Source organism: Mastigoproctus giganteus, chromosome 7 (assembly GCF_048544385.1).
Source record: "Mastigoproctus giganteus isolate SK-2022 chromosome 7, ASM4854438v1, whole genome shotgun sequence".
Taxonomy (NCBI): domain Eukaryota; kingdom Metazoa; phylum Arthropoda; class Arachnida; order Uropygi; family Thelyphonidae; genus Mastigoproctus; species Mastigoproctus giganteus.
In genome coordinates, this window is record NC_143581.1 from 2,431,385 (window position 1) to 2,457,294 (window position 25,910).

Below are 25,910 nucleotides of genomic sequence, written 5' to 3' on the forward strand. Positions count from 1 at the left end.
CTGTCGGTTTTCGTCCAGAAAACAGAAAATTGACCATAGAACATTAGCAATTTACAGACAATATAAACGGATCAACTGATTGGCCGAAACCAAATTTACGCACATTAACGTGCAACCATATTTTTAGATTTAAATTTCTCTTCTTACGTGCGTTGCCTGAGAAAGAATAAGGATGCCATCATTTAGTTTACTTTACTCAAACCATTTAAAGTCTTTAATCAGATTTAAAATCAAACTGAGGTCCACTTCGACCAGGATCCCTAGCAGACGCCTACTTTCCAGACACCGCAATTTACACGTCTTTCCTGGTCCCTGTGCCTTTGACTAATCTTGTTACTTTTCTCTGCACTCTTTCAACATATCCATATCCTTGTTAAAATGAGACTTCCACGTCACAGAAACGCAATATCAATTGGCATTCTGTGCTGTCCAAATTCTGAAATAGTAATAGTAACAGTAATAGAGGCATGTGATGCAAGGAAGAAAGCGTGTTAAAAATCAGTATTCTCCACTCGCTGCAATTTGCAGAATCATCATCTTTAAAAGCAAATATGAAAAGCAAAGTACTCCCGATTTTCGGCATTTCATCACAAAAGTGTAAACCCAACAGTTGAAAGTGGACCACTTTCAAAACACGGTTAGAAGTTATACCAAGTGTCATTTCATTCAAAACAGCCGGTTTATCTGCCAGAACAGCACTTTTTCGCGACTTCTAGTGGATTTTCTGCATAAGGGACCAACATGATCTGCTAGAGTCACGTGATTCGATGTATATTTCGAAGCTAAAAATTTTGCAACCCACTCAATTATAAATCAATTAAATTAATGATATTTTGAAATCACACACACACCTGAGAAGCCATCCAGATGCACAAACAAACAGTGCACCTACTTTTCTAGCTACACCGCCGCGCAATAACTAAAGATGGTACTCCCCGATGCCAAAATCCAGTTTGGTAAAACATTCAGCATTTCAGTACATCCATCCACTTGCGCACATTTCCCGAAATCTTATATAATCAATGATTGTTTCCACAACATTTTGTTCAATTGAACCTGTCGTCAACTCTTTCCCTGACAGCGGTTCTTCCATTCTCAACAATTCCTGAGAATGGAAGAACCTTTCATTTGTAACAGCAGCAGAAGGCTCTCGAAGCGGGTTTCCACTTCAGTTTTCTCATCCAACTTCCAACGTTGCTGGCATCAACTGCCTCTGAGCTACACAAATTAGTAGTCTGTTAGCAACACATCCACTCTTACACGGAATTTATTTTTTCTTTTATTTGACATCCACGTTAAGAAAGACTTTAAGTGCGCAAAGTTTCATTAAAGCAAAAATCACGAGCAACCTTCGTCTCTTATACAGTATATTCTCCGCTTATTAATTAGCTTATTATAGAAAGAAGTACGTTCCTTATTCTCGAAACTATATATAACAGTTACCAGTGTTTGGAGAATAATAGGTGTGCGGTGGTCATCGATTATTTCTACTTCATTAAGCTCGTGGACACGCTCGGCGAGGTATGTGAGTCGTGGATCGCCAGCGAGTACCGGTTGGTCAAGATTAAATGGCAAAACGATGCTGTTAAGGAGGCGCTACAGGCCAGAATGTGCAGCACGCTCCAGTGTGTGGATATCATAATGGATATGGCATACAGTATTATCGTGTTGTGTGCGCGCGCGCGCAGATCTAACTTAATACGAGAAATGTATTCAGTGTACAACATACAAGAGGCTGTCAGTGATAGCTGGTGCAGGCACATTCATTACCCAACACGAAATTCAGTTTGCTCTATCCGATATCGAGAGTACACAGAAAGGAAGGAGAGAGGGAGGAAGTCAGGATTAAATGATAATATAATTTTGTGACACGAACGTCCCTAATGTTTTTGGCGCGATTTTGAAAACTTCTAAATGAAATGGAGTAAAATTCTAGATGGTCTTCTACCAGAAGCAATTTGCAACTGATGTTTATCGTATTATTTATAAATTTTCATCACCGTGGTGAGATTTAAAAGAATTGTGATGTACTTATTTCATATTCCATAATTTATTCTCGCATATTTGGTCAACTACCGAACAATAAATTACATCACAATCGTAATCTTTAGGAATGGAAGCACCGCATCTGTTCTTGAGTAAACCACATACAGGACTGACATTGTATCAAAAGATCAAAAACACACATGTGTTCCTCTAATGATACAACGAGGCAAATAATGTCTGCAGCTTCAGTTTGGTTACGAGTCCTAAACGTTAAGTGTAGTGAGTGTGTGGGAAACATCTACATTACAAGTGGCATCCTGTAGAACAGGATGGGCCTCTATGTGCAAGGAGTTTTATTATAATAAGAATGAGCACCCTTACGGTATAACCCTTTCACTCGTATAACTGGTCATTCTGCATGCAAATCAGGGAACTTGTTTGTTCGTTTCGTTCATATTTATCTTCGGCAACATATAGGTCAAGATATTGTGCTTCGGGCTAAGAGAAAGGGGTGCAACTGAAATATAATAAAAAGATTGCACGGAGCAACTACTTACCATCATTATCTCCACACGAAGTAATTTGAAAAAGATGTTTAGGATTTCAGAAATAAAATCTGCAAGAGCCAACCACTGTTTAAGAGTGATAAATAATTCGACACCCTCCAGTAGTGAATACAAAAAGCGTTTCCAGACATCAAAAGCCATCTATATCAATTACGATGTACAGGATACAGTTAATTCTTTAAAATGAATACGCATTTTCGAGACATCCCTATTTCTATAAGCAAAGTATCCAAACTGTAGCACATGATTAGGCTATGGGTGAATACCGTAGCATTACTATCCATCATAGGAAAATCAGGGCGCGTAACGGCCTTCCCATATCTGGAGCCCCAAAAGTTTACGTATACACCCAAATACACAAAACTCAGCATCAGCGGAGGAGTCCAATACAATGCCTTAGGACCCCCAACAGATCTAAATGCGCCACTAAAGGAAACCACCAAATCGTCTCTTGCAAAACCAATTATTGTAAAATTAAAGTTCAATTTATAAAATAAAGATACTGGGAAAATTATAACGCACTTTCCAGCTTAGAGAGGGGTATCTGATGGTCAAACACTGGACTTTATCTATCGAGATTGGCATCAATTATCCACCAGAGCAATACCGCTCAGAATCCTTTCAAAGAATTCATATTCAGCGAATTGAACGAACAGAACACCGTAAAAAAAAAGTAACTACATACATATATTTTCAAAAAAAATGGTTGTTAAATTAACTCCTTCGCCACATGATATTAAAATTGCTTAATTTTTAATTGGTAATCACAAACACGAAGGTCATTAGAACAACCAATAATATTCTGATATCGTGTATTGGTTCGGATGATAAGCCTGCTTGCCGATTTTCGACTTGAATTCGTGTGGATTGCAATTTTAAGCGAATACGTTTGAAGGGACGTTGTTGTAAAGAACAAAAGTAGAAGGGATAAATGAGGAAAGCTATTTCTTTAATTCTGGAATTGATTTCTGAATGGGTGCTGAAGCAAGGTTTTCAAGAAAGGGAAGGGGTGGAATTATGACGTTAATTCAAGAATTACAATGCCTATGAAATTATCAGGAGTGAAGCGAGTTTCTAAGAGAGGAGTTAACTGGGCTCTCGCTCTTTCTCTCTCTCTGGATCGAATAAGAGATGTGAGAACAATATTCCAAGGTAGCGCGAATTTTAGACTTTACGGAGTTAGCAGCCTTTGCGACAGAGCCAAAGGGTGAAAGTAAACATCCCTTTAAACACTACTGTTTACAATGTACTCTCAGGAAGATGCTTGATAAACAGGGAAAACAGATATGGATGAGACAGGAACAGTATCATATAGCTGCGCTATTTAAAATATTTCTTGTATTGCATATTCATGTCACAATGCAAACATGGCCATACGTATTCAACTGATAAAGGCGTGTTCTTGATTCAATTAATGTCTATGTACTGTGTTATTTGGAGTTTTATATTTAACTTGCCTGTATCAGCACAGAGTTGTTCTGTGACTGTGGGCTCCTGGAAGTGAACAAATCTGATCTTATTATTTGAGTCTAATCTGAAAATTTCTAGCAAGTAGATAGAATTCCATTGGCTGTGTTTGCTTCCCACGTCTTTTGTTTCTGTCCTTCGTTTGGCGACGCTCAACGGACTCCTTATCTTGGCCCGCCTCCCCAATTGCTACAGACGGTGGAAAGTCGAACACTTTTTAGGAGGCGGAATTCCATGCGCGCGATCTGTACACGAAATGGCATTATTTGCATGTCTGTTTGTCTCCTTTCTAACCAGCTGATTCTTTGACTCTCAATAGAGCAATGTCCAAAAAAACACAGTCAATCAACAAGAAACCACAGAATCTGCAGTCCAACTATACGCTCAGAACATTCTGGCAGAGATCCGAAAAAACAGAAACGAATACTTGAGGCTCCCACGAAATCATGGCTTCTATCACGATTAAATCATAAAACCAAGCCAGAGAGAGAGAGAGAGAGAGAGAGAGAGAGAGAGAGAACAACACTTCATCACTCGCAGAAAGCGTTACACAGAGGCCGCCCAGGGCACTTCACACCGATATATCAGACACACAAAAGCATGACAGAAACGAATCTACTATTTGGCAGACAACCAGAAATAAAAAGCATCGGCCTTCAATGCACTCATATTCGCTACGAAATTTGATATATTATTCAGTTCATTAACGTCCATTAGCGTCAACAACTTAGCTAATATCCGAAAATAAAACCATCTCTTATAGTCGATGAAGAAACAGCTACGCTCAACGAAAGCGAGAAGATCAAATCCAACAAGAAAAACAGCTCAGTGAAACAACCACTGCAGTGATGGAAGGATTACACACTGGGACGACTCATTAGAGATCTCCGAGTACTGTTGACTGGTCTGGAGTTTCAGCCTTCATTAAATATGAAGGCTTGAATTAAATTGAGAATGAAGAGCAATTGAGTGATATTTTTGCAAATTAAAATTTCCACAGAAAAATTTCCTTTGACTAGTTTATTTATTAAATTATGTATTTTATTAAGCAGGTCGAGAAGTGGCACACTTGTGGTTCCATTTGGACAATATCTAGAAGGCGTCTATTTCAATTAAAAATTCAAAACCGCGACATTCTTATTCGGAAGCTAGAGGGGATAAAAAAAAAATTAGAACTCAGACAATAAATTTACAAAAAAAATTGAGTTTTTTTTTAAATTAAAAAAGGTCCTTCGTGCTGGGTGTCTCAAAGAGAAGTATCCAGAACGTGTAAAGCTTATCAAACTTCGCGCACGAACTGCTTGATGGCAGCAAAACACTGAGAGGCAGTCAACCTCCAAAACGACATCCAAAACCATGGCAAAGGTTTTGAGAGAACTGCGCATTGGGACCGCCTTCGATGGCGAGCAGGCTTCCCAACTCAATTTTTACTTGTACCGCATGCATGAGACTATGGGTTCTAGTTAGAACTGTTGTGACTCAGTTGTTTATTGGAAGATAGTCGTTGTGAAGTATAATTTTTCACAGTTTACTTGAAACAGGTTCAGGATTTAGATTGTATTAAGCGGGAACATGCAGTAAAAGCTTTTCAAGGAGATTAGGTTGGACCGGAGTGGTTTGATTTGCAAGCTGCTTGATTCCCCAGACTTCTTGGGTGCGAAATGGTGCCTGATAGGACTGGCGCATCAAATCTACCTGTCAATAACTTGTCTACGATACGAATATTTGTCCTGATAACATCAACTTCCAAGGTGTCCACTCCATATTTGCATACAGAATGTCTGCGCGGGTAGCAACAGTGGTATCGTCACCATCCTCCCCACAGAGTAGAAAAGGCACGGGTTCGAATCCCGTCGATGACGCGAAGAACTTTAGTGGGCCTTTTTCACTCAGTGGCTGAGTTAGTCGGCCTCAGCCGTAGATGGCAAGGTTTTTTTTTTTCTGCAGAAATTGGGGTTTTTTCGTCCAGCAAACAGGCAAATCGACCAGAGAACACACGAAATTTACAAACAAATAAATAATATGGGTATAGATGTAATCATTTACGGGGGACCCTAATATCATAATTTTGTATACAGATATACGGAATGTGTCTTGATACAGTGAAGGAAAATTGGAAGATCCGGTTTAACCACCTAAGGAACCAATATTCAACGCTTGGGAAGGTTTTGGCGTATTTCTGGAGCTGATGACCAAAACATAAGACAAATCGGGGCAATGCACCTAACAACGTATTCTTTCACCAGTTCGGCATTATTGACCCCAATAATGTTAATCCCTGTCTTGAGCGTCAGATGGCGGCTTGGGTTTTCTTTGTGGTAGTAAAACGGTCCCTGAAGGATAACTTGTTATCCTTAGATTCTTTTTATGCAATTTTATTAGTAGCAAACATTGCACAGAGCTATGAATGACACTAATATATTTGTCAGTGCAGGAGCTGAACATCGACCAGGAAGACCGAGTGTTTTGACAATACACGATCTCCGGACAGTCGAACATTTTATTCGAATGCGTTGTTGTTTTAGGGTTTTAAGGCGCATCAGCATCTTAAGCCATATTGCTCCGTAAATAATACATCTGAACTGCGTATGTGTTGTGATCGATTTGCTGTTTCTGTACGAAAAATCCGAGTTTTCGAGAAAAGAAAACACCGCTACCCTCGTTTGAGACCAACTAACTCAGCTACATTGTGAAAAAGGCCCACAAAACTTCCTCGCGTCATTGACAGGATTCGAACTCGAGTATTTTCCACCCGGGGTGGGGCGGACGGTGATTAAGCCAACTGTGATAACCATAAGGGCATTTGGCTGCGATGGTTCGTTTTATGTCATGCTAGGAAGAAATGTAGTTGGAGGAATGGAAAAGAATTTTTTGCAGCGAAGAATGTCGATGCATCAGGTGGCGTGGCGTGAATCTGAGAGCGTTCTGCATCAAAACCGTCAAACAGTAGCTGTCTGTGATGATATGGGCCTGCTTTTCTTGATATGGTGGGGTCATGATATTGCGAGACTTAAACGCTTTGATGCAAACAAGAAGATATCGCTTCCACCCCCTAATTTTGTTCACCAAATTCAGGAAGCCGATTCTTGCTGCACAAAACTTTTGATCTATTATGCTACGAAATCTATTAAAAGTAGTTGAAGTACCCATTTTTGGTTATTATCCATATTTAAAGCTTTAAATAATAATATTATTATTTATTCAGATAAAGAAACAGTTAGGCACCCTAGACAGCATCCATACGGTAGGAGGATAAACACAAACATCAATATTTATGCCGTAATATGAAATAATACAAAAAGACTGAAACCTAATTATAATAGGCGATGGTGGCACGCATACTTGGGCAAAGATGTCTCACGGTGAAGGTGGCAGTGAGGTGAAGGATATTTGGAAAGTTTAAAACTGCAATGTGTTATAGGTGTATGGATAAAATTTTGTTAGGAGGCCTTGTCCTCAAAATTCATCTCGGGGCTGATGTTTAAATTCGATGGCTGGGAACAGGACTTAAGCAGCTGACTGGGTTGAGAGCAGGCCTAATCATTGGATGTTGGCTGATCCAAAATCCATTTACATATTTTTGAGAAAGACACTTGCACGACATCACTTTAGAGAGGGTAATTGTGTTTATCGTAATAATGATCTGTTTCCATGGAGTCATCTCATGAACCGATATAGGATAACTCGAAAGATGGTATGGATATGTCTGTAGTTTCTATTAAGGGATCTTAGAAGCTAAAGCTAAAATCCAAAGAACTGCCCGCACGAAAATTAGTGGGACAAATAATTAAATTTTCTACGCACAAAGAATCACTGCTAACGGACACAAGTATGAACAAATTTTGTAACAAATTCGGGACTGGTGAAACCCAATAGTTCCTGTCGAGTAGACTAAAGGGAAAAATATTTCATGCTTCCTTGAAGTGCTGGATGAACACGTTTCTATCCCAGATCCTTGTAAGAATTGACATTTTTAGTCTTGAATTCAGTTATTGAATTCAAGAATGTCATGCGGGCCGATTTTCAGCATTCAACTCAAGTCCAGATAACATTCTCTTTATGCTGCATTTCAGCGCCTTTGGACTTCATGTTGCTTCTTGATCCGGCCGACTGGAGTGAATGAAAAGTTTTGGATCATCAACGTACGATACAGTGTACCGACCAATGCTCCTTCAAACAGCACTGCAGACACCATCTGTAAAAATACCCCCCCCCCCCGAGGCATAAAAGGATCATGCGAACAGGTGTGTGAGAGAGAGAGAGCTACCGTTATCCATGCTGAAAGATGGCTCTGCTTATACCAAATAAATAGATATGAACCGGTCCCAGTAATATTCATTTTGTCGATACTGAGAGTTGGTGGAACGCAGTCGTTTCCAATTAACCAGGCTACTATTGGAACTCGTGGTCTTAGTGGAAGGTACCTTACAGAATGAGCTATTATGATATCTTCAACATAGTTCTTCCAGCAAGCATACAATTTTATGACGCGGTACCATGCGATTTGATCTAACAGAATGATATCCTTGCCACAAATACCGGGGTTTTTTCGGTTTCGTGTGAGAAGAATAACGTGAGACGAGTGTATTCACCCATTCAAACCTCTTGGTTTTAATGGGTACACACAAGTAAAAGATTAAGTCCAACGCCGACTTATTGAAAAAAAAACTGGAGGAATACAGAAATATTTCTGTGGCCACACGTTATAAATCGGAGCAGTTCCACGAAGTCTATAATCTAAGACAGAGGCAAAGGGGACCTTAACCATATGAAAATCTGATCCTGGAACAGTTTTTAGTTGCGAATATTGTTTTGGTATCACAAAATATATTCGACAGTTCCGGAGAATAAAGAGAAAAATTAATTGTTATAGACAAATTTTTATAACGTAATTTCTCATTATAATCTTAAAATATCTCTTTTCAAGCACCTACTGTGCTGCAGCTACCGCTGCAATTATTTAAAGCCATCGATGTCAATTTGAAAGCATGAACCAGCAAGGATTGGTGTCCTCCTTCTCGATTTATTGCAGTACTCATTGTTTTCACGCCGTTTCTAAATAACATGACACAGGTGAACTTAGAATTCATCAACAAGATTCGGATCGATGTTGATGATGAATCTTGTTGATGAATTTTTGATTCATAAAAACACAACTCCCCCCCCCATTTTTAATGAGGATTCAGTATCGTGTTAATCAAGTGGCTGAAATACTAAACCCTCTAGAACAAGGATGTTTAAATGACTTTTAGGAATATTTTTTAAAATTATAGGTCAAACAATTCTACTTTTCCTTTTACTAAATCAACAGCGTGTGAAATTTCACTAATTAATATCATTTATTTTATTCTGATGAACTTTTTTTTATTTTATTAATGTATGATGCATTACATTGGATATTAGATTAGGATATTATAGTGTAGGTACTTATTACGATGTTTTATTTTATGATATTTCAATACGATGATTTTGTTACTAACGTGTATTCTTAATTTTGAATTTTGCTGCATGAATTAAATATATACACCGATGAGCCAAAACTTTATGACCACCTAACTAATATGAATATGACGTTGGTCCTCCAAGTGCAGCCAAAACAGCTCGTACCCGGCGAGGCATGGACGCTACAAGATTTCTAAATGTGTCTCGTGGTATCTGGTACCAACACGTAACCAGCAGATCCTTTAACTACTGTAATGTCCGTGGTTGAGACGCCACAGATCGGAGTTGCTGTTTCAACACAAACCACAAATGCCTGATGGGTTTGATGTCTGGGGAATTTGGAGGCCAGGGCAATACCTGGAAGTCTTCCTCGTGTTCCGCGAACCAGTCTCGAACAATCCGGGCGGTGTGGCTTGGCATATTATCCTGCTGAAAGATGGCACTGCCAGAGGGGAAGGCCGTTACCATGAAAGGGTCTACCTGGTTAGCAATGATGTTTAGGTAGACATCAGAGCGTAGATGATAGATGGTAGACATCAGAGCGCCCGACACATGGATGACTGGACCCAGGGTATCCCAGCAGAACATCGCCCAAAACGACGCACATATACCTGGCTGTCTACATGGTGCAACAGCAAACGTGATTCATCGGACAGACGACCTTCTTCCAATCACTCAAGGTCCAGTTTCGATGCTCGCGTGCCCATTGTAGGCACTGCCGCCGGTTAACCGTGGTTAGCATGGGCACTGGGAGGGGCCTGCGGCTACACAGCCCATTTTCAGCACGGTGTATTGTGTGTTATGACACATTACTACCGTCACTAGCATTCCAATTTACTGGCGAGTTGCGCGACAGTCGGCCTTCTGTTGCCATCTGTCATCCGGGAGAGTCTTCGCTCACCTTGAGCATCGATGAGCCGTGGTCGTCCAACACGTCGCTGGCGGGTCCCCTCCTATTTTGGTAGGTACTAACCACGGCTGACCGTGAGCATCCCACCAGCCGTGCCGTTTCGGATATGCTATGACCCAGTCGTCTAGCCATTACAATTTGGCCTTTGTCAAACTCGCTTAAGTCCGTTGCCTTTCCCAACTGAAGAACAAGAGTAACACTGATTAACGGAGCTCAGTATCAGATGTTTCTTATACCTTGTCCCGACCCGCGCACGCGCCGTAGTTCACCTGAAGTTGCTTCGATTTGCATAACGACTCGCTGGTCATAATGTATTGGCTCATCGTTGTATATTATAATTTGCTTATAAAATTCACTTCAGAATTTTTCTTAAATAAATACTTCGTGGATTTTAATTTTTATTACACACGGAGTTTCCGAAGAGACATTTTTAACTCGATTGCCAAAGTGTCTTACATGGATGCAGAGCTGCCACTGCTCGAACGAGTACAGAGAAGAGCAACGAGATTAGGGAGGAGGGGAGAAACAAAGGGATGCTCTTACCAAGAAAGGCTTCAGTTCTGCAAATTTCAGCGTCTACAAACTAGGCATGTGTGAGGTGATCTGATTGAGATGTTTAAGGCGTTGAATGGATTGAGCTGATGGCATTCTTGCTCAGAATAAGGGGACATAAATTCAAATTGAGGAAGGATGGTTGCAGAAGTTGGCTAAAGGCAAACGTCCGCACATCTATTTTGCAACCATCCCTCCTCGGCTATTCTTTGATTGCTGTAACCATCTTTCCTCAACCATCAACCATCCGCTTGATTGCTGGAACAAGCTTCCATCCGTTGTTGCGGAAGTGGACAGTTTGAATATATTCAAGGAAGAAGTAGAAACTATTGGAGGGGATGGATAGGTGAAATGGGAAGTGTTTTTTTTTTTTGTTTGTTTGTTTGGTTGTTACTGATGCTGTATAAACTTGCTTTCTTGCCACTATTAATACTAATCCGAGTACGAAACACATTACGTGTAATGAAGCTATCTTTCGCACTCTTCTGATCTTTGCATAAAGCAATAATTCCCCATAAAATACGAGAAATGCACCCGATGTGACCCATGCGGATGGAATCCCATTCTGTGACAGCGATTCACGAGGGAAGTTCGCCACACGTGTAGTTGCTCGTTTATTTGACCCCTCCCGACCTTGGGAGATTCACCTGAACGCTTCCCTTTAGCGCAAACACAGCAGTCGACGCTCCTCTGAAGAAGAAGGTTGTGATTACTCCTCGGAAGTCGGTCACGTTTTACTGATGTATCCCCTACTCCGCCGAAGTTGCACTTCGCTGGTCTATCCGAAGGTCACTCGGAAGGGAAAATAAGCTGCCAAGTGACCCGCTCTGTCACGCGACTGGAGGCAGGAACGGACTGGGTCATTACAGAGCAATTAATGTTCGGGGGTCGAGAGGAAGGGGAGGGGGAACAGGAATGAGTCAGTACAAATTGCGGTGCATTCTAGAGGGACAGAAGTCTTGCGAATATTATTAAATATTAAATAAAAATAATAACAATCGTTTATTGCAACCAGAAGCAGGTACACAACATCCAATCATTGCTAGTCATCTAACGGCAGAGGACGCTTTCGTACTTAAAATATATTTGGTTCCCAGAATGTGTCGGTGGAACATTTCTAACGAAATAACGCGCTGATCAATTACTAATTCACTTGGTGGGCTAAGTTAGCAATCGATTATGGAAGCATGTCGGTGATTGACCCGCAGGAGAGACACGAAAAATCGGGCGGATGGGGTCGGTGATTGAACAGTGATCTTACAGCAGGCGGTACAAAAATAAATGCGTTGTAGATTGTAACTCGAGACTGAATTGGAATTTCTTCGAGGAAAGTGGGATCAACGGAATTGACCACTCTCTCCTGCCTTAAAAGCATTTTCAGGCAGTTTTTTTAAAACTGCCTGAAAATGCTTTTAAGGCAGGAGAGAGTGGGTACGCGTACATTCGTTTCCGCCTTAAAACCACTTTAATATGCAGGTGGGGGGGGGATTAATTGTTATCGAGGAAACTGAGGGAGTGTGATACCAAACTGAGGTGTGTCGAAGAAGGACTTAAAAGGACTCCATTCCTTGCAGATTCAACGGAACTATTCTGACGCAGAGAAGCCGCTATTCAAATCCAGAATTCTTTTCGTTGAGGACGATCTATCCGGATCTAATCACCGCGTTCAGATAATCGCTGTCGCACCTCCTTGAAGCTTAGCGGAGATCCGTCCTCAATCTCTCTCTCTGCATTTCCTGTTATGATCACTACATGAAAGCAGCCATAAAAAATCGACAAAAGCTCTCACACGTTTTCTAATCTCAAAATCCCGGTCTCCATCCTCCTACTCATCGCTGTGCAAGGCTGAGAACCAAGATTGCAACAAATCAATACTCTCTCTCTCTCTCTCTCTCTGACGTCCACAGAGCCACGAGCCCTTTACTGGCAGCCTGCCAGGAGCCCAAACAACCAACGCCGCTCACCAAGTCGCTTGTCGCGCGCTGAACGAGACTAGCAGTCTACAAATACGGAGCGCTTCCACATCGGCGTAAAAGTGCCTTAAGAGTGTCCCTGACGATCCTCGCAAGAAGAACAGATGGGGACGACAGAAAAATGTAAGTATTTCTCTCTCTCTTCTTATTATTGTAGAGTCAACTGCTGCGAGTGAGTGGCGATTCATTGAAGTAACCACGCCTGAAAGACGGTTTCTTATCTCTCGGATGCCCAGAAAGAACGAGAAATCCGAGAAATTCTCGCCTCGTTCATTCTCACATCTAAGCTGACTAGACGAAGAGACACCTGGTGACGAACGGATTCCACCGCAGTAACGTTTTGCGAAAGTGTCGCCTTCGTTGAGCGGGATGTCCTTTCTTCCCGATAGCATCCACACTTTTGGTGATTGGTGATATTGGAGCGGCCCAGGAAGTAAAAGAAGACTGTTCCCTTGACGTGAAATAATTTTCTCCGGGGAAATACTGAAGAAATGCTTCACGATTAGGCAACCAAAAAACATGGAACGATGTCACGTCGAAGTATGTCGAAGAATGTCGACTACACAAACGGGCGACCCCAACGACTCCAGTAAGCAGTGGATCGAAGTGAACGGAGGTTTGTCCGATGTCCTCCTGTAACCAGTTGCTTAAATGAACTAACCATTTACTAATCTATTCCGCAACCATCCTTTTTCCAATTTAAAATTACGTTATGTTCTCTTGAGAGTGTGTTTCCTGAAAAACAGCAAATGCGCTATCAAGATTTACTTTGATCTTTTAAAGTAAAATGCTTCACTTAGGTTTCCATGCACGTGGCTGGTTCTCAGTTATAGTTAATAAGTATTAGAAATAGAAGAGCGCCCAGAACTAAACCATGTGCGACCCCACTCAGAGTATTAATCCACGAAGAGTAACTGCCACTTATAACTACTCTGCGACTCGCAGGATTCAAGTCTTTGTCGGTAAAACTACCAAACTAATCTCATATCAGCTTGGGGGTGAGACGTAACGTCATCGCAGACTAATTGTGGGATTCTGCCTCCTGTCCATTTATAATCATCGCACGCATTTTCCTTCTCTGCCAGTGAAGCCATCGCAGCAACTGAATGCTTTCATTAGGTATTTATGTGATATAAATTGAAAGTTTTAAAGGGAAATGATGCCGAGAAAAGTAATCCAAGATTTCTTCTGTGCATTCGTTCCAACAGATTCACAAATCTTCCGAAAGTGAGGAACATTTTGTGAATCTGTATTTAGGATTTTAAACTGCATTAAAATCTGCATTCAGGATTTTATTTCAACCCTTGGAAGTAAAAGATAGTTGCTACGGGTGAAAATAAAATCGCTTTATACCCTTTAATAGCTATTTTTGATGAAACCATCTATGGCGACACCTACTAAATTTCGGACTGTAATAAAATCAATTTGTCACAATTTTGCGACGCGGAAATGACGTCATTGCGGATATACCGTGCCAAATCAAATAAATCAAAGTTAGTGAGTTAGCGTCATTATCCGATATATCTACAGGGGAAATGACACAATTTGATGTCATTTTCGGAAATTCTGTACCAAATCAAATTTAGTGAGTTAGCGTCATTAGCCGATTTCATTGGCACTCACAGTCAAGAACATTGTAGGTTTACCAAGTTGTCTAATCATAGAGAAAATAGATCCGCTTAGGTTGAGCCCAGTAATAGGTCGAGTTTGGAATTGTCCTTAGGAAGGCCAAATTGTTTCCGATACAGCTGTTAATGTATTCTTTCGATTGAACTTGCCCGCGGATAACTTTAGTATCTTTGCCTATGTATTTGAAAGACACCGTCAAAGAGGAGTCTCTCGTTCTCAATCTCATTATATTCATCGCTTTGTAAAAGAGATCATTTGGAGTAACACCGCATTAGTTAGATCTTCTGAGCTCGCTCGTTGCCATCATGAATGGAGTCATTTGTAAATTCTCTATGAACATTCTGAATTGTCCAAGATAAATGCTGGGAAAGGACAGTTCTCTGTGTGCTCATCAAACAGTAGGCTCTGCGGTACTTTAGTTTCTCCTGGGGCAATTCTAAAATATTTAACCTCGCTTCGCAACAACATTGGCTGTTGGGCAATGAGACTTTCCTCGATCGGAACCGCTTTGTTTATGTCATCTTTAGCCAAATTAATTTCCATGTGACTGTCAAAGAATGACTGATCTATCATGATTTGCAATAATCGATAAGGAAACGTGTCGACCAAATATAGAAGCCACGCTTTAACCACTCGCTTTCTTACTAATCCGATCAAATAGCTCAGCTTGTATATTATATAATTAGGGGATAGGGGATATTCATGTGTTGTTGAGGCGGATCCCAGGGTTCCCCCCCCCCATCATCCGCCGTTGTACATCTTGTGTAGAAGCTTACGCCAAAACCGCCATTTTCATGTAGTGTGTTGGATGTGTAAGTGTAGTGATATGGTGCATTGTTATGTTTTCGGCCGGTACCTGGCTCTTAGCAGATGGGAAGTAGCAACACCTTGTCACCACTTCCCATCCTCGCCACGTGGAGGCGGCCAGGATCTACTATCAACTGCTGGACTAGCCCAGGGCAAAAGACCCGAGAGAGCCCAAATTAGGATGAAATGAAAAGGCTGTAGAAGGAGAACTTTGGGAGCTGGAGAGGTAGGAAAGAATAGAAGAGAGAGAGAGAGAGAGGTGGATCAAACAGAGGAACCCTCCAATAGTTAGAAGGTAGAAGAAATAAAGCAAGACTAAAGGAAAGAGAGGTGGAGAAGTGGACTGACCTCTCATGCTATGGAAAATAATCCCATGGAGGATCCCATCCTAGAAGCTAGGATCAGCAGGATTTATTGAGATATAGTTATGTCTAATCTCTTGTAGACATTGCTCCAGGCACTTCCTCAGAGAAACAAGTTTTTTTTTTATTTTGTTTTATTTCTTTATTATCATTTTTTTAAACCCCGATCACACTATACACAGGTTCCACATCTCCAGAAGAACACCAAGGATTTACACTAGATACAGCAACACGGTCAGTGTCCAGCAGGGTATATTTGATTACAATGAATATCCAATCATCATCAACTCCTGAAAAAATTATTCCAAATTATTATTATTAAATCCGTTTATTCAAAATAGCAAGTGTTTGCTTTCACCCCTTATACACAGCCGACCGGCTAGAAGGGTGTACAAAATGCAAGAATTACAATTATTTACAATATAAGAAGGGTGTACAAAATGCAAGAATTGCAATTATTTATAATATAAGAAGGGTGTACAAAAATGCACGATTACAATTATTTACAAAAGTGCGTATATTTACAATATTGGTTACAAAATTCAGTTATTGACAAAATTATAATTGAAGTAAGCTGTGTGCTTCAGAGAGGCTCTTCACTCTCTACTGCTTGCTTTCCGAGTATTTCACAGAGTGGTCTATTGCCAATGAATTGAAAAGGTTGACTGAGTTGTTTGGGAAGAAATTCTTCAGACAACACAGGTTGCAGGGTATGTTAATACAACGGTAGGCAGGGGTTGTCATTACTGCGTCCAGCACGTGGAGTAGCAAAAGACCTCGAAGACTGGGGGCCTCAATCACACCGGTAAGCATCTGAGAAAGAAGAAGAATTTTCCTGGATGCAATGTGAACTCTCCAGGGAGTGATATTTAAGTTGATATTTAAAACGGCCCTGGAGATGGTGAATGCGTTGCCCTTGACCCTGTTCATCCAATCCATCGCATTACCCACTACTCGACTGCCAGGAATCTGTTTATGTACGACAACGGTGCAGAAGACCAGATTGATGATGCATACAAAGCGATTGGTTGCAGGCACCGCTGAACGTATCCTCCGACTACATCGACGTTGAGTAAGCCCGTCAGCTCTTGTCGAATTGCCCACATCGCCGAGAAAGGCTTCGATTTCATGGTCGAGAAATGGGTCTGAAAAGTGAGGCCCGCGTCCCAAGTCATGCCGAGGTCGGTGTGAGACTTCACTTTCCTTATCTGCACTCCGTTGTGATAGGCTGCGATGTCATTTTTGATTCTCTTTTTTGCGAAACTAAGTTCAGCTGATTTTGATACGTTTAATTCCAGACCTATTTGCAGTAGATGGTCACAAGGCTGTCGATCAGGACGGAGACTCGCTGATTAGTCAGGTGAGTTTGTTCAGCTTCTTTTGATGTTATGTATAATTTGAGGTCGTCTGCATACGGCATACGATGAGAAATCAGTGTACCTTGCGAGGAAGGGTTCAAGGGCAGCGGCGAACAGTAGACCGGACAGGACACCTCCTTGCGGTATTCCTCTCGTTATAATGCACTCCTGTTGGAAGGATTTATAACTAATGATGAGTTGTCTTGGTGTAAGGATGAGGTTGATGGTTTTTAGCAGGCTGCCAGTAATTCCAAAGTATTATTATCCGTTTATTAACCACAAGAAACTGTGAGTCACCCCGAGACGGCAGTATGCCAGGAGGGTGTGAGATTTACATACTGAGGTACTTTTCTAGAATGTAGATGAGAGCGGAAATTGAGAGCTGAAAGCAGATAAAATATCAAGGAAGATGACGTCCAGCTGACATTTACTGTTGAAAGCAGTTTGAATTTTAAATAGGGTATCCAGTAGGTTTGTATATGTAGATCTTTTGGGGATCACGGCATGCAGATGTTTGGGTCTATGAGAGAAGCATTGGTCGATCAGTGCTGATAAGATAGTTTTCTCAAACACTTTTAATAGAGAGCAGCCCACTGAGATCGGTCTCAAGTCCTTAGGTTCCTTTAGGTTTCTTCTTTTGGGTATGGGCTGTACCCTGTAGTGATTCCACATTGTCGGGATTGATCCGGAATTCAATATGCGATTAAAGATTACAAGAAGGAGCTCCACAATGAAGGCACTGCACACTTTAACCATGAATAGAGGAAAGCCGTCAGGACCAATTATAGATTTATTAGGAAGTCTATTGATGGTATTTATAAGGTGTTGTTTTGTTAGCGTTATAGTTGAAAGGGGCTGTCTGGAGTGCATGACGCAATCACTTAGGTTTGGGGTTTTTGGGTCTAATGGTATCCCTTATTAGCAAGTCTAAGCTCCTCTTTTCTTTTAAAAGCACGTGAGGCAACGGTGTTCAGTGCTATAAATGCTGCTTGAGATCGGATAACCGCAGGTTTATTTCCCATTATGAAGGTATCTGAAACAAGCTGCAGTTCACGTCTGTAGTCCTAATAATATTGACAATCGAAAATAATGTGGTCAATACTCTCTTCCTGTCCACAGAGACAAAGTGGGGTAGGAGACAATCCTTATTTGAATAATTTGCTGTTAATACTCCTGCGGCCTGTGAGTAAAAATGTACCATGCAAGCCAGGTACAAACCACAAAGATTCTCTCTTCCTGAACTCCTTCAATAAAAACTCTCTGGTCATGGCGCCAAGTTCCGAAGATGACAAGTCTCTTTGCCATTTATGAAACGAATACATAAATGGAACGAAGCCTTCTTCTCTCAGATGTTAAAGAAGCATCTAGGTCAAGTTGCACATCATCCAAAGTAACAGGTATTGATTTCTTCAGGTGATACATCATATATCTGTATTGTATTTCATAGTGTAGAGGTAATTTTCCCAATAACACCTGCAAAGCCATAGTAGAAGTGGTTCTACACGCCCGTGACATCATCAGGAGGGCAGCACGCTGGGCCTGCAGAAGCTGTTTCATAATTGCAGACTTGTTAGTCCTATGCCCTCACGCTCCAGCTGCATAAGCAATGGTAGGTAAAAAAACACAATTATAGTATAACCTGAGTGAATGGCCTCTCAGGCCCCATTCCTGCCTGGTTACCTGTCTCAGTCTGGATAAGAAAGACTAACACTTCTCTTTCACATACCTTGTATGTGGCAAAAAACATAAGGCATCATCAAGTTGAATACCTAAATATTTTGTAATGGCAGTATATTTAATTGTCTTTACAGGTGGTGGACGTTCTCTATCTAATTTTCCTTTTAAAAGCATAAGTTGAAAGTTCTTGTAAGACGCAGTTAGCTGTGTCTTCCAGATTCTTCCTTGAATTTCCGCGGATAAGAATGGTAAGATCGTCTGCATAGGCAATCATCTTTGTTCCTTCAAATTTCCTGGTGAGCCATGAATCAAACACAACATTCCAACTCAAGGGGCCAAGAATTGATCCCTGTGGGCAACCCCTTGTAACATGTCTAGAGACCTGTTTAGTACCACTCTTAACTATGATAGAGCACTGGTAAAAATAGCTTGTAAGTAATTTGAAAATTGATCTAGAAATCCCGGCCTCCCGGAACCTCTCCAGAGCACTCTGCCACCAAAGGGTGTCAAAGGCCCCTTTGAAGTCCACAAAGAGGCCAAGTAGGTATTTTGTATCAGTTTCCTTTTGCACAGTAAGGAATCTGGCAATTGCATCCTCAGTCCCCTTACCACAAGTAAAACCAAATTGATCCGGAAATGACAATGCTTTATTGGTGTGAATAAATAATAGTCGATTAGCGACCGCTTATTCCATTGCCTTGCCCATAACTGATAGCAAGGCAATCGGCCTGTATGAAGCCGGGTCGTCCTCAGGTTTCTTCTGATGTTTAAGGAGTATCTTAAAATTTGCAATTTTTCAGGCTTTAAGAAAAATTCCATGTTGCAGACAAGAATTAAACAGATTAAGAATTAAAGGAGAAACAACTTTCCAGGCTCTTTTGAGAACGTCCACTTCAAGACCATCAAAACCTGAACATTTCCCAGAGCGCATTGAATTTATTGCATTATCTACCTCTTCAAATGTGAAAGGAGGCTCTTCAAACTGTCCAATATAAGTCGAATTTTTAGATTTAATTTCCACCTGCTCTGGGAGCTCACATGTTCCATCGTCCTGGTGTATGATCAAGTATTCTATTAATAGTAGACGTCCACGAAAGGGTGTCCTGATTCTCTGCAGTTTTAACTGAAACAAACACCTCTCCAGGCCGGATCTTGTTACTCAGTAACTTGTACACTAGTCCCCAAGGATCAGCATTTCCCTGAGAACTCACCATACTTTCCCATGAAGCCTTTTTCTGTCTATATATCTCTTGGTGATATTGCCGTCGAGCTTGCTTATATCTATTTTGTAACACCAGTATTTCCAGGGATGAATGGGTTCTATCCTTTTTTGTTCTCTGAAATTCACGTCGTGTTCGTCTAGTTAGCGATTTTAGGTTCCATAAAACTGGTGACCACCAGGGCACATGATAAGATTTCCTCTTCTTAAAACTGAACGATTTGTCACACGCCTGTAGTATATTGTCCTGAATGAAATTTACCTGGCTGTCAACAGAAAGAGTTTCCATGACGTTCAGCTCATCCGATGAAAGAGACTTCTTGAGGGAACTCTAAAAAGTTTGCCACTTGGCCGATTGGGTATGATACCTGGTGTTATCAGTTGTATCCGATCTGGTTCTAGAGATGTCAGCACCCAAGAGAAAGTGATTACATTATAGTCGTTAGTGGACCAGCTTGTGTGTAATTTCCAATCACTGATATTGGAGGCAATGGACGAGGTAACAAGAGACACGTTGATGTAGAAATGTCCTTCAGGCGTTACACAAGTCGGGGATGTCCAGAAGTATTGAGAATTCTTAAACGTTGCGAAATAATAAGGTCCTCCTTTTAGATTTGTCTGTGGCTATTCCAAAAGGTGGACTCTGCATTCGCATCCATCAAAACGATGACCTGTTTATCCGAAAGGGATCATAATGTTGCATCCAGATGATCGACGAAAGGTTGAATAGAATCCCGGTACTGTGAGAACTGGCAATAAAGCGAGACCATATTTGATTTGGCCAGATAAATCTGGCCAAACCAACCCTCCAAGCAAGCAAACACACACAGCATGCGTGGAACACAGACTAGGAATCTTTGTAACCGTCAGGGTTGGATCTGTAATCACGATTGAAGCCCAGATCCATCGTCGAGCATTTCCGCCAGTCCCTACTGTGATAGGGTTGGACTGTATAATCCGATAGCGAATAAGTAGACCCTTAACAAAACCTTTATATGAATAAGGTTCTTGAAGAGCAAGAACCTGTACGGAATGCTCCTGTGCAATAGTGGTTAGGTCGTTCATAACTGAAATTGACCGCTGGAAATTCAGTTGTAAGAATTTAAGTTTGGGTAAGTTGAACTTGAAGCTGTACCTGTTGATGTTGTCCTATCCATAAGAGGTCTTCGACCGAATCATATCAACGGCTTTTAAATACTCAGGACATTTCGAATCCCTAAATGAATGCGCACAATTTCTTTTCCTCATTTACAATTTGGACAGTCTGATGGTTTATCTTTATTTGGACAGTCTGATGGTTTATCTTTATTTGGGCAGTCACCAAAATTATGACCCATAATTCCACAATGCCTATAGGTTTGCTGCTCCTGAGTCCAAACTCTTTTAGAGTGGCCATATCCCAGGCATTTAAAAAACCTGGGAACAATGGTATAATCATTCACTCTATGCGAGGTCCAACCGAGATATACCCTGCGAACAGATAAAAGAATCTTGCAAATATTTCTTGAGACCTCAAGAATCCAATTCACAATTGAGTTATTTGGTTTAGGCTTCGTAGAAAAACGCGGCTTTATTTGTTCTTTGACATTCTGAGGTGTGAAACGCCATCTTTCAAGTTCTTGTGAAAGATATCGTCCACTATGTCATCAATCTTTACGTCTTTGTGTATGTCATATATTACGACTGTAGGGCCTAATTTCTTAGGCGTCTCTGGCTTAAGACCGCACTCTCGCAGTCTAGGACAGTTTCTAATCTTCTCCAGATCCTGAGACGTAGCCGTCTCAATAAGAACTCCGTTTGCTCTTATTTTTCTCATAAACTTTATTTTGACGTCCTTGATGTCAGATGCCAGTTTGGTTTTTATTTCATGTCTGATCTCCTCGCTGGTAGAAAAGGTGCCGCCCTCCTGAGCCTTAATTAAAATCACATGCTACTGCTGTGAATGCTTAGTTGTTATTCCCTGTTTGGTAGCAATATTTTGTTGGAGTATATATAGAGCTGTGTCGCTAGTGCATACGACATAGGGGGCGTAGCAGAACCAGAAGGTCTACTATAATTTTCCTGTAACTTGTTTAGTTGAAATTCTTTTTCCTCCAGCCTAGCTTTCAAACGCTCGTTTTCTAGAATTGCATTGGTAAGTAGCTGCTCCATCGCTGACCAAATGTCTTGGATGTCCGTTATAACTGGTTTTGTTAGTCTACCTCCATCAGGGATAATGTCAGAGAAAGAGTAGATCTTAATGCAAAAACCTGTTCCGCATACACACCAGTATTTGGATTAGACTGTGATTGATCAGTAATCTAAGCAGATTCATTAGGTGGAGGAGAGTCAGGATGTACGGATAATCCTGCAGTGTGTGTATTATATAATAATAGTATTCAACAAATGGGAAATTAGGCTATCAATTCGGATTTCGCTAACCTCTTCCACACGTTATTTCGGCAGAATAGGTAGCGGGCGTGACCATAAAACGTTACATCGTTCGTAAGTTTGGTTCTAGCTGTTCGATTTTAAAACAGTTTTGATTTTCGCCAAAGATGTTTCACAAAAAAACATCTTTCGTGGGTACACACGCGATTTTTTTAGGAATAATCTCACATTCACACCCTTTATCACTAAGTGGTTCTTTCATTCACAGTTAAAAGAACCACCTAGTGATTCCTTTATCTGCGGATCCTTAATGAATGAAGTGATAATCAGATAAGAGTACTGCATTCTCTCATTGCCATTCCAACATGCTGGAGGAGAAAACAGTCATCCAATAAATCCACAAAGGTCTTCCTAATGTGTGAGTAACCAATCCACAGTTCCAGTCGATATCTGGAGAGTTAAAATCCCCCATTATAAAAACAATCCGATTTATTGGCCCACTCTATTTGTCTGTACAGCTGTTCTTTATAGTCATCATAGTCATTTGGCTCATAACACAGTCTTATTCTCATCCCCTTCCCAGAGGTTGTCACGCCAGACTCTCAACATTCACAGATAATCCAAATCAACCAGTGCCACTTCCTTAGATTCCATGTGCTTCTTAACTTCACCCCACCTGCCCTTTCTATGACAAGTTGCACTCACCGTATTCAAATTCTGTATTTCAATATGAATGACCATTTTTCGGATATTTCTAGTATTCAGTAACTTAAGGAATACGAGTAATGCATTTATTTAAAATGTTCCTATTATTACAAATAGCTGTCTGCCGCTTTTTGCTAATAATTGCACTGGTGTTCAAAGAAAGTGCATCACCCCTTAAAATTGTAATTGTCGTCCGACTAACGTAAGTACAGTATATGGCAATATGTCTTACAGATTGCATCAGATAAGATTGACACACGTAGGTGATGACGTAATATTGCATCAGCTATTACTTTCATCTATATAAGCACGCTCTGCAAGAATTGCAGTCATTCCTTGCTTGTGTCAGGATGGAAAGTTAGGTGCAGTTCACACCACGAAGAAAGAGTGCTATTTGTTGCTTTATGTGAGGAAGGATATTGCTCATAGAGGATCTTCTAATTAATTGACAGTGAGTAGGTTTCTTTCCAAACTCAAGAATACTGGTTCTGCTCATAGGAAAAAAAGGAACAGAAAGCAAACGAGTCTCTACGCCAAGACAGTACCGCGTTTTGAGGCGCTTACGCATTACACAACCGTAAAGCTTCTTCGTCTGAGCTGAAAAGAGAATGGAAAGAACATCCGAGAGTGGTAGCAAGTGTAATAACAGTCAGAAGATGCCTCTTCAAAAATGGACTTGTAGCCCCTCGTCCGAAGAAGAAGCCCCTCCTTACACAAAAAATGAAAAAGGCCAGATTAATTTGGTGCAAGGAGCATGTCAAATGGAACCCCGAGCAGTGGAAGTCAGTTAAGGATGAGAAGAAATTCAATCCGCATGGCCGTGATGGGAGACAAACGATTTGCCGTAGACACACGTGGTGAAGAATCCCATCCAGACTGTACGGTGTCTACAGTGAAATTCCCTACCAGACAAATGATATGGGGGTGCATTTGGTACCACTTTTTTTTTTTTTTATGAAACCCCAAACACGAAAAGTATCAAAACCTATACTACTTAGTACCGTGCATGGGTTGAAGGAGAAGTATGGGGGGAGGGGGAGGGGATGCCGGAAACTTTGCTCTAGAGATTAAACATGGGTTTCACCACTTCAAGCCTCCAATAAGCAAAGTGGTGATATTTCACTGGTTGATGAAAGTCATCTACTTGCAGTTTATAAAAGGTTCCGTCTGGCTGCCAATAGAAACGTGGCTATATTGGAAGGAAAATTGCTGCCAACCATCAGAGACCATTTAAACCTGCCAAGTAACTGCATCTTTCAGGACGACTCTGCTCCTTGTCATCGGGCGAAAAGTGTAAGTAGGCACTCCTGTAGTTACTTTAGATTCAATTCTGCATTAGGGGTTCGACAGTAATGTATTTACATTTGTTACAGGTGAAAAAACGGTTGGAAGAACGGTCCATTACAACTGTTAGCTGGCCAGGAAACAGTCCGGCCGGGACCTGAATCCTAGAGAGAACTGTTGGCATCGTGTGGAATCTGCATTTGCCAGAAAGAAACCAAATACCCTTTGTGGAAGCCATAATTCGTGTTTTGAACGACGAACTATCAGTTGATTATCTTCAGAAATTGATCTTGTCAATGCCATGACGGTGTGCTGCTGTCATCAGGGCCAGAGGCGGTTCAACTAAATATTAATTTGCACCTGCTGAACTTTTCATTTTGTTTTCCATTTACTGAAGCAAATTGAGGGCTTCTGATAACATTTCAACCATAATTGTTGTGTTTAGCAAAACTGTTGTATAAAGGTTGCAAATGCTCATTTTGAATATTTTGAGAGCACCTGCCAAATATTGCTTGACTTTGCCTTAATTTTGATATGATATACTTGGATTTTAAGAAAGCTTTTGATACTGTTGCATATGGAAGACTACTATACAAATTGGAGTAGTATGGCATTAAGGGCAAGTTGCTGCTATGGATAAAGGGATAGTTGAGTGGGAGGAGACAGTTGTTGTTGTTGTTATTTTGGTTTTTTAGGAGCATTAGCAACTAAGGCCATATTGCTCCGGGATATGCAGTGGTCATTCCCTGACCTTTCCGCATCCTCCATATTTGGTGGTGACGGGCTCGAACCCCGGTCTAATCAAGAAGCATGTGCTACGCACTGCTGCTCCTGCCCACCTGGCTACAGAGGCGCCTAGGAGGAGACAGAGAGTGGTAATCAATGGGCACTGCTCTTCGTGGAGTCCCCGGGGTGCTGTGTTGGTCCCATCTTTGTTTTCTGTTTTTATTAATGACATTGATGAGGGTATATTATGTTTAAATGTTTAGATGACCTCTTAAACCTGTTTAGACCTGTTAGTTTAACTTTTTTTCCAGAAAAAATAATGGAGCACTGGTTAAAGAAGTAATGCAGTTATAGTTCCGACACAGCATGGGTTTCTTAAGGAGAGATCTTGCCTGACCAATTTCCATTGGACACGATGATGTGGTCACAAAGGAACTGGATGCAAAAAATAATTTTGATATTATATACTTGGATTTTAGAAATGGTTTTGATACTGTTGCACACAAAAGACTGCTGTACAAATTGGAGCAGTTTGGGATTAAGGGCAAGTTGGTTCTATGGATAAAGACAAGAGAGGGACAAGAGAGAGAAACAGTGGTAATCAATTAATCTCTTCGTGGGTTAATGTTATTGGTGGAGCCTTAGAAGGTTCGAAGTTGGGCCCATTGTTGTTTCTATATTCATTAGCATTAGCATTAGTAGAGGCATATGATGCAAGAAAGCAAGCTTATTCAGCATCAGCCAAAAAAAAAAAAAAAAAACCCTCTCCCATTTCACCCCTCCGTTCGTTCGAAATACCTGTCCAGTTGAGCTTTAAATTTGTTTAGGCTATCAACTTCAACAACAAGTGATGGAAGTCGGTTCCACCAACCAACCA

At 41.0% G+C, this 25,910-nt stretch overlaps 1 protein-coding gene across 5 annotated transcripts in view; it reads left to right on the forward strand.

The window, feature by feature from the left end:
- sbm (L-type amino acid transporter sobremesa) overlaps positions 1 to 25,910 on the forward strand; it is a 195,680-nt gene that overhangs the window by 65,243 nt on the left and 104,527 nt on the right. The window contains exon 2 of one of the 5 annotated variants that reach the window (XM_090377502.1): positions 12,498 to 13,019. The exons of the other annotated variants lie outside the window; for them this stretch is intronic. Within the exon in view, the coding sequence (XP_090233628.1) occupies positions 13,001 to 13,019 (19 nt within the window). The 5' untranslated portion in view covers positions 12,498 to 13,000. The remainder of the gene's footprint in view (positions 1 to 12,497; positions 13,020 to 25,910) is intronic. 5 annotated transcript variants of the gene reach the window in all.